We start from the raw sequence: 7,876 nt of genomic DNA, 5'->3' as shown, positions 1-7,876 counted from the left end.
ATATTCATCCTCAAGATCCCAATTCTTAGTCACTGAACATGAAGCTTGGCGCCTAATGAGATGGATGGCATGCTTGTGATCTTAAATACCAAAATAACAAAATGAAAAGAAATACAAACACTTGATGCAAATTTAAGATAAATACACTTAAATAAAAAAAACAAAGACGGATTGAGATTACTTATGATAGTATTATGGATTTGACATGCCCATGAGTCTTTGTATCCAAAAAGAACATTTCCAAAATCTTTTGGGGTCCTCTTTGAAGGCTCACCTGGTTTCAATCTAACCATCAAGTGACGGGGAGGAATGTGGGAATCAGCTGGTTTAGTGATAACCCTCTTCGGTCTTCCGGTTTCAATTGAAGTTGAAGCTTGGGTTTGTTGAACAATAGCTAGAGTTTGTTCTCCATCTCCTTCTTCTTCTTTTTCTTCTTATTCTTGTTCCACTGCCTCTTCAACAATTTCTTCTTCGATATCCTTATCTTTATCTCCATTACCATCATCATCATCATCATTACCTCCTCCAACATTAGGCATGTCCTGATCACCATCATCATCATTGTTATCTCCTCCAGCATCCAGAGTTCTTTCATCAACATCATCATCATCACCTCTTCTACCAGATGGAATTGATTGGCCTTCATCTGGAGTCTCGTCTGAATCACTGGGTTTCGATGGTGGTTCAGAATCATTCGGTACACGGATCTTGAACGTTCCCGGCACAACGTATGCCCCTCGATGTGTTGAAGTCAAGAGTTTTTCACCAACACGAGGAGGTCTTGAAGGAGGACTAAGAGCTTTCAGATCTTTCTTCTTTGCCCTTTGCAACCTGAACAAGAACAATTAAGAAAAAAATTATAAGTCGGCAGGGTCGACAAATATAACTTTGTCGGCTACACAAAAGTCGGAAGGGTCTACTAAATAATGCATGCCGGCTAAACAGCAGCCGGAAGGGTATTATTCAGATAACCTGCCGGTTTATAACAAATATGAACACATTAGATACAAGGATTTTCCACAAAACCAGTCGGCGAGGTCCATTACCCACACATTGCCGGCTGAAAAATAGCCGGCATGGGTTTATCCAAATACCATTCCGACTTTTAAAATTCAATGCATCAAGAGACACAAAAAACTTGAAATACAGCCGGCAAGGTAAAAATTTATAACCAACCCGACTAACAAAAAAACTGACGCCGACAGGGTCCTAGGTTGAATACCTTGCCGACCCTGCAAGTAGTAGTTACAAATATCAAACAGCCGGCAAGATCTTCAACCTAATAGCATGTCAGCCAAACCTAAATATGAAAAGTCGGCAAGGTCCTGAAACAAACACCTTGCCGGCTAAACAACTGCAAATTCAAAGATTCGATTTTTCTGACCTAATTTAACATGCAAACATGAAATTGAAGTACTGAGTGAGTTTAAGTAGGCCCTTACTTTCTTAATCGCACCATTTCTTCGGTTTCAGCGGCGTTGATCTTTTCTTCTTCGACGGTTTTTTTCTTCACTTTTCTTTCAACTAATTTTGCAAATTCAGGGTTATATTCATTGGGTTTTCGGTTTGCTCCTTTCATCTGATTTCCCTTCCGCCGTGGTGGTTCCATTTTTGAAGATTAATCGGAATTTTTGAATCGACGATCCACTCGATTTAATCGTCGAGTTTTGATGGTGGTGGTGGGAGAGGTCGTTATGGTGGGGGAGGAGAAGAAGAAGAGAAGAAGAAAGATGAAATGAAAATAAAAAACTGATTAGGGTAATAGAATTATAAAGGGCAAGGGTAGTATTGTAATTTCACCCATTAGAACTCCCCCTAACCCTTAAAAAGAGTCCACTTAAAATTGGGTATACCTCAATTAATCTGGGTATATCCCAATCAAGCCAGGATTTAGATACCACAAGAAAATAACTTGACACAATTTTTTCTTTACTTCTAGCTACTTCAAACATGCTAATGTTAGACTTAATTAAATTGAAAAGTTAAAAGTTAACTTGGAAGTCAAATTTTAGAATGACATTGTACATCCAAACACCCTATTATAAAAGTGATTTTTTTTACTTTTAACTTCTTAGACTTATTTCTACTTCTGGTTCCAAACGTGATAATTTCATCTGAAGTTGATTAGTTAAAAATTAGCTTGGAAGCTGATTGTTGAAAAGTTAAAAATTAGCTTGGAAGTCAATTCACAGAATCGCTTGTCAAAGCGACTTTTTTTACTTCCAACTGTTGCTCCTCCTGGAGTCTCGGGGGTGATATTTGGATTTCACATTGGTGACAACCGGATAAAGATGAACCTAGACGCATTTTCAAAAAGATGAGCAAAATTAGGAAGAACCCCTTATATTTAGAAAACAGATTAAAGATACTCTCGGCCAACTCATTTACAGAATCCATATTCTACCAAATACAGAAGAAAATTACAACAAACTGATTCCATCTTCTTTGTTGTAGACGAATAAAATAAGCAGTAAAAACGTCAAAATACATTAGAACAAACAAAACTACCTTCTAAACCATAACGCCCCCTAATTCTCTCCAATCAAATATATACACACAACACCCACGAAGAGAATTTCTTTATTCTCTATCTAACCTTCAACAGCAACAACCCTCTCCCTCCATCTCTCTCCGGCCGGTAAGGTTTCTTCTCCATCTCTGACAGATCCCTTTGTTTTGGTTTTTCTTTTAAATTTCTAGACACGTCTGGGTTTTTTGATTGATTCATAAAGATTTCATCTTTTTCTTGTTTTATGTTTACTTTATTCGAGTACATTCATGGGGTATGATTAGTTTTATCATCCCCGATCAGACTTTAGTCTTTCACTACTTGTTAATTTTGTTAGGAAAATTTTGTATGTGTGCTAATTGCCCTAATTAAAGTTCACATTCAACTCCTTTGATTGATGATGGTTTATCAGTTATCTTGTTGATTCACTTGATTGGATGCTAAATTTCAGGGTTCATTATTGTGATCTTCGTTTCACTGTTGTTGTTGAGCAATGGCCGTCAAACCTGTAACTATTACCCTCTCTGTGGCATTCGTTGGCATAGTTTCCTTTATACTTGGAATTGTTGCTGAGAACAAAAAGGTTTCTTTCTAAACTAGTTGTATTTATTTCTTATGTTCGCGAGTGGTTTTGTTTGTTGGTCTGATCATAATCATATGTATTTTATTTGATTAGCCTGCTGCTGGAATTCCCTTGGCCGGAATTGGTGAAATCATTTGCAAATTTCCATCAGACCCAACTGTGGTTTTAGGGAGTTTATCAGTTGTAGCTCTTTTCATCTGCACTGGTCTTGGATTCGTCTCTGTGTTTTACCCTTACAAAGGCCAATCTGTTCCTAAAGAGGCATTGTTCCAAAGCACTGTCTTAGTTGTCTTCATCTGGGTTGCTGTGTAAGTAAACGATGCACTGGATTTGATCTTGATGAATGTTGTTTTTCGTCCTCGAGTTCATTTGCAACTTTCTTTTATGCGCAATATACTTAGCTGTGTGTGTTGGTTGTTTTGACGATACAGGATAAATTCTTTCTTTGGAGGTCTATTGATGCTGTGGGCAACGATTTCCGAAAGCCTTCACCACATGAACAATGTGCATCACTCAACTGACTATGCGTGCCCTACAGCCAAGACTGGGTTATTTGGAGGAGCTGCATTTCTCTGCCTCAATGCAATGCTGTTTTGGTTGATTTGCCAAATGTTGACACACAATGCTAGAGAGGACTACCTCGAAGTGGATAACAAGGGTGATTACGGACAGATTCTTGCTACCACCAATTACGAAGCCAAGGTATAGAGAGTGATGATGAAGTTATGCAAAAAAAAACAAGCAAACTACCATTCATTAGCTATATTATTACATCTTCTTAGTTGCTGTACATATAAACTTCTAATAAAAAAAGAATCTAGCTGAGGAAAGCGGAGTGTTTTTTTTTTCTTTGGTAAATTGCAACATTATTTCAAGCATATTAAAAACTAGATGCTTTGTCTTCTTATTTTTCTCTGGTACACCTATGAACTTATGGGAGTCTGTCAATTATCTATATGTACTGCACTGTAAATATGGGTTCACTAGTTGATGATTTCAGATTCTCTTTTCTTTGTTGTGACAAAACTAATATTCTCAGCTCTCACACTACCAATACAGGTTTCCAAAATGTTTGTGATGCAGTAAGAAAAGCACATGATTCCTAATAACCTCTCAAATTTCGTATGTAAAATAAAGATGTTATTCCTTCATTGCAAACTTGAGTGGATGATCTGTGTCAAATACAGTATAATACAGACATTATTCAGGCATTTGTGGCTATAAGTTTGTAATATACAGAGCATTATTCAGGCTTTTGTGGCTATAAGTTTCTAACATACAGAGCAGAGAGCCATGGCTTTATATTTGTCGTACATCCTGCACCTTCTTCACTTGCACTCGCAGAAGAAACGCAAATTGCATCAGATTTATTCAGCCAGAGGAGTTACCACTCTACTGAAGTTGAATCAATGTGATCTCTTGAGGCCCTAAACAAATCTCTTTGTGAACAGAAGAAACAAACAGTTTTTAATCCATTGAATGAATCAATGTAGTTTTTGAACAATAAAGCAGAACAGTACTTACCAGTTTTGAAGGTGCAAGGGAAGACCACCTTCAGATTTAGGAGGAAATTTTTGAACATTGTTTCCGATCTTGAACCCATTTCTCGTAATCTTGAAGTAGCTGCTGGAGGAGCAGTGGAACGAGCCTATCAACCAAAGTTTGCACAACCCTGTATGCAACAGTAACGCAGGTGTGAATTTTCTACTTTCTGATGTAGACAAGTAACGGTGGTGATATTATATGTTTACAGGTAAAAAACACAACAGATGAAAACTAGGGTACATATTTTTTAAGGTCTTGAACTATACTTACAAATTTCCAGGCTTTTCAACAGCTGATGTCGGCAGCATAATAAATGGCTGTGTGTAAATCTGTTGTAAAAGGAGGATCACACTTTCAGAGATTTCAATCACCTTGTTACCTTAATATTAATCAAACACATGGGTGGGTTCAAGGGGGAGATATGACCTCAAGAGAGATTTCCACTTGAACATCAATATACAAATATGGTTCTGAAGCACTTGCATCATCCCATGTTATATGATTCTTCATGGATGCTGCAACAAAAAAGATCGGTGAAGGCTTTGTTGCACTGCAAATTTGGACAAGAGAAATGACAAATGGTCGTGCTTGTAAACAGGACAAGAGAAATGACAAATGGTCGTGCTTGTAAACATTTCCAATAGTCAATAGATTCCGTAACAGATACTTCACAAGGGAATTACAGTTTCCACATTACAGCCATGAACATGTTACTTACAACTAGATACTGTAGTAGTTTGGACGTAATTAGTGACTATACCTGAAAAACGATCGTTGAGGCTTCTCGTGACTTGTGAACCCTCAAACTGTGAGAAGAAAAAAGGAATGAAGTTACAATGGAGATGAAGCGGGCCAAACTATCACAGAACAATATAGAAAGATGTAGTTTTTAGAAAACCTCACTTTAGCAACAGATGTTAAGTTTGACAGACAAACACAATGACACTTTTTGAGGTATTAAACACATACCACATAGTAAAAAGTATACTAATTACAATACACATGCATTTATGCATCAGATTAGATGGCTCTAATGGCAGCCAAACTCACTTGCCTTGCAAGATAACATCTCAACAAGACAATCTTCAGTTGTTGGGATTACTCGCAGATCCAACACAGGGGATACATCAAAGTTCAAAAGTTGAATTCCAGGCAAAGCACATCTGCACATATATGGTCATAGTACAACCAACATAAATAAAAAATGTCCTATCAACGACATCTCTATCTTGGGGATCTTCAAAGAAGGGCAGACCTGTAAGTGTTAGCATCCAAGGACTCGAAGTTCTGCATTGCATTCGTGTTCAATATGGCCTCAACTCCGGATGGATGGCTAAGAAATTCACTGATCGTGTACAACCTCCTTTCATCCACCTTCTCCTCATCATAATTAATCTTTGGTAACTTGACTCTTTCCTTCCTTGTAGCAGATAAAAACGCAATCTTGGCATTGGGTCTCGGCGAGTCCGATTTAGATACTCTAGTTCTTACTGCACCCCTCCTAATGTAGGAATGATAAAATGCTTACATTTAACTGTTTTTAAGCAATCTTAAATTTGTGAATATCATACTAAACTATTAAGCTTGAAATCAAAAACCCATATATGAAACCAAATGAATTACTAGTTTTAGTAAGAACCTGACAGTATGAGAAGTGAGAGTTGATGCTGCTGCTGGTGTTAGTGATACTTGATAAGTTGCTCCTGCTATTCCTTCCCCATAATAACCTGATAATTTTAGTCATAAATCATTCATGGTGGATTGGGATAGAGAAACAGCAATCAAATCAAATTAGTAGTCATTGCTGTGAAAGATTGTACCTTTATTCTTGTTAATTAGATTTGCTGTTGAAGGATGAGGAATTGATGAATTGGTAAAAGACCCAATTTCTAATCTGCAGCAGCTGCCCATCGTATGTTTCGTAAGGACTATAGAGAAGAAGAAGAGATCCTTGCATATTCTGTGCTTCTGATGGAGAAGAGAAAGAGTAAAGTTAATTTGGTTTGCTTGTTTTACTCATGCGAATGAAAACTAATTACAAAAGAGCCACTTTATCATCTTCTGATGAAAATTTGAGGTTCGAGTGTCGCTCTGATTTTATGGACCCAAGGCGGTCAGATTTTATGTCACTTGGGTAATTGGGCTGGATGTATATATTTTGGGGTACTGACCAGGCGAATCGAGGAAAATTAGAACCACGGCAGGCGATAACATCTCAGACCGACGAATCAAATCTAGGGGTTCGTTTTCGCGAGTTTATTTGATTATCATGCTTAAATAAACATTATCAACACACATTAGTTTTGATGATTTCAATCAAAATTAGCTTCTGCTTTTATAAAGATTTCGGTTTGTGACCTTACATTTGAAATTCGGATTTATTGTATTTGTTACTTTTAGAGATGAGAAAGCTCAAGGATATTGCTGCTACTCAATCTCGACCATCGTAGTTGGGCACTTTCAATCGGGTTGCATTTCAGTTCAGTCAGGAACAGTGGTGGCAAATCAACAATTCCAGGTAAATATGAATTGGGTGTTCACATTTTTCAACTCGGTGGTTGTTGCTTAAATTAGTACTATTTACTCTGTGACATTGTTGCTTAAATCAACAATGTGTCTCACGATTCTCACTGCCTAGCTGTTGAACCGCTGGGAATCGGAAGAAAACCTAATGAATATGTACGAGAGATGGATGAGACACACTAGGAAGAGTTTACATGCATGCTAGCATGCAATCTCCCCAGTATCGAAGTTGAGAGGTAATTGAGGAAGCTTTATCAATTTGTATTTGTACATGTTATTTGCTTCTTTTAACATAGGCTTCTCTTGAATATAACTCGTTCTTTTATAACTCTTCTTTTAGTATAGGCTTCTCTTGAATCTAATCCACAAAACAAAACTTCATTTATTAACCATAATCCAAAATATATTAACGATGTTCGTAGGAGATTTACGATTAGTTTGCGAGCGAAAACTGATTCAAATAATTAGTTAGTCGGTTCAGTTTAAACTATAGCATTTAACTTTCTCGCTTTTCTTATTCTTCTTCCTCCAAATGAACATACCTTAGATTTTTTTTTCCAGTAAACTCAACCAAGCTGTTTCTAGTCAAAACAACGTGTAATAATTAATAAAAACATTGAATCAGCTTTACGAGATTTGTTTAATCAAAATAACTTGGAATAATTAAAAAAGCATTCAATTAGCTTCACAACATTTCTAAAACTAAGTTTTGAAAT

At 36.9% G+C, this 7,876-nt stretch overlaps 2 protein-coding genes across 3 annotated transcripts; one reads left to right on the top strand and one right to left on the bottom strand.

Annotated features, from left to right (window-relative positions):
* The first annotated feature begins 2,381 nt into the window (after nucleotides 1-2,381).
* LOC113358730 lies at nucleotides 2,382-4,102 on the top strand. Its single transcript, XM_026602385.1, has 4 exons — nucleotides 2,382-2,638; nucleotides 2,961-3,092; nucleotides 3,186-3,400; nucleotides 3,524-4,102. The coding sequence occupies exons 2-4, from the start codon at nucleotides 3,003-3,005 to the stop codon at nucleotides 3,798-3,800; spliced, it is 582 nt and encodes a 193-aa protein (XP_026458170.1). The 5' UTR covers nucleotides 2,382-2,638; nucleotides 2,961-3,002; the 3' UTR covers nucleotides 3,801-4,102.
* Nucleotides 4,103-4,219: 117 nt separating this feature from the next.
* Nucleotides 4,220-6,704, bottom strand: LOC113358729. Of its 2 annotated transcripts, none has more exons than XM_026602384.1 (9): nucleotides 6,458-6,704; nucleotides 6,277-6,364; nucleotides 5,893-6,138; nucleotides 5,692-5,800; nucleotides 5,398-5,443; nucleotides 5,064-5,152; nucleotides 4,908-4,966; nucleotides 4,617-4,764; nucleotides 4,220-4,519 (listed from the first exon to the last, which is right to left on the bottom strand). In XM_026602384.1, exons 1-8 carry the CDS (start codon nucleotides 6,546-6,548, stop codon nucleotides 4,653-4,655), a joined length of 840 nt encoding a protein of 279 aa, XP_026458169.1. In that variant the 5' UTR covers nucleotides 6,549-6,704; the 3' UTR covers nucleotides 4,220-4,519; nucleotides 4,617-4,652. The 2 variants fall into 2 exon arrangements, with proteins under 2 accessions (XP_026458169.1, XP_026458168.1); XM_026602383.1 differs by having other exon boundaries at nucleotides 4,220-4,531; nucleotides 6,458-6,694.
* Between the last annotated feature and the right edge of the window lie 1,172 nt (nucleotides 6,705-7,876).

The sequence above is a fragment of the Papaver somniferum genome, chromosome 3 (assembly GCF_003573695.1).
Source record: "Papaver somniferum cultivar HN1 chromosome 3, ASM357369v1, whole genome shotgun sequence".
Lineage (NCBI taxonomy): Eukaryota > Viridiplantae > Streptophyta > Magnoliopsida > Ranunculales > Papaveraceae > Papaver > Papaver somniferum.
This window is presented reverse-complemented; position numbering and strand designations above follow the sequence as displayed.

Coding starts and splice junctions, on each gene's coding strand:
- LOC113358730 (XM_026602385.1), top strand. CDS start 3,003: ATGGCCGTCAAACCTGTAACTATTACCCTCTCTGTGGCATTCGTTGGC. Junction 3,093..3,185: donor TTGTTGCTGAGAACAAAAAG/GTTTCTTTCTAA, acceptor TTATTTGATTAG/CCTGCTGCTGGAATTCCCTT. Junction 3,401..3,523: donor GTCTTCATCTGGGTTGCTGT/GTAAGTAAACGA, acceptor TTGACGATACAG/GATAAATTCTTTCTTTGGAG.
- LOC113358729 (XM_026602384.1), bottom strand. CDS start 6,548: ATGGGCAGCTGCTGCAGATTAGAAATTGGGTCTTTTACCAATTCATCA. Junction 6,365..6,457: donor TCTAATTAACAAGAATAAAG/GTACAATCTTTC, acceptor TAAAATTATCAG/GTTATTATGGGGAAGGAATA. Junction 5,153..5,397: donor CCTCAACGATCGTTTTTCAG/GTATAGTCACTA, acceptor TTTTTGTTGCAG/CATCCATGAAGAATCATATA.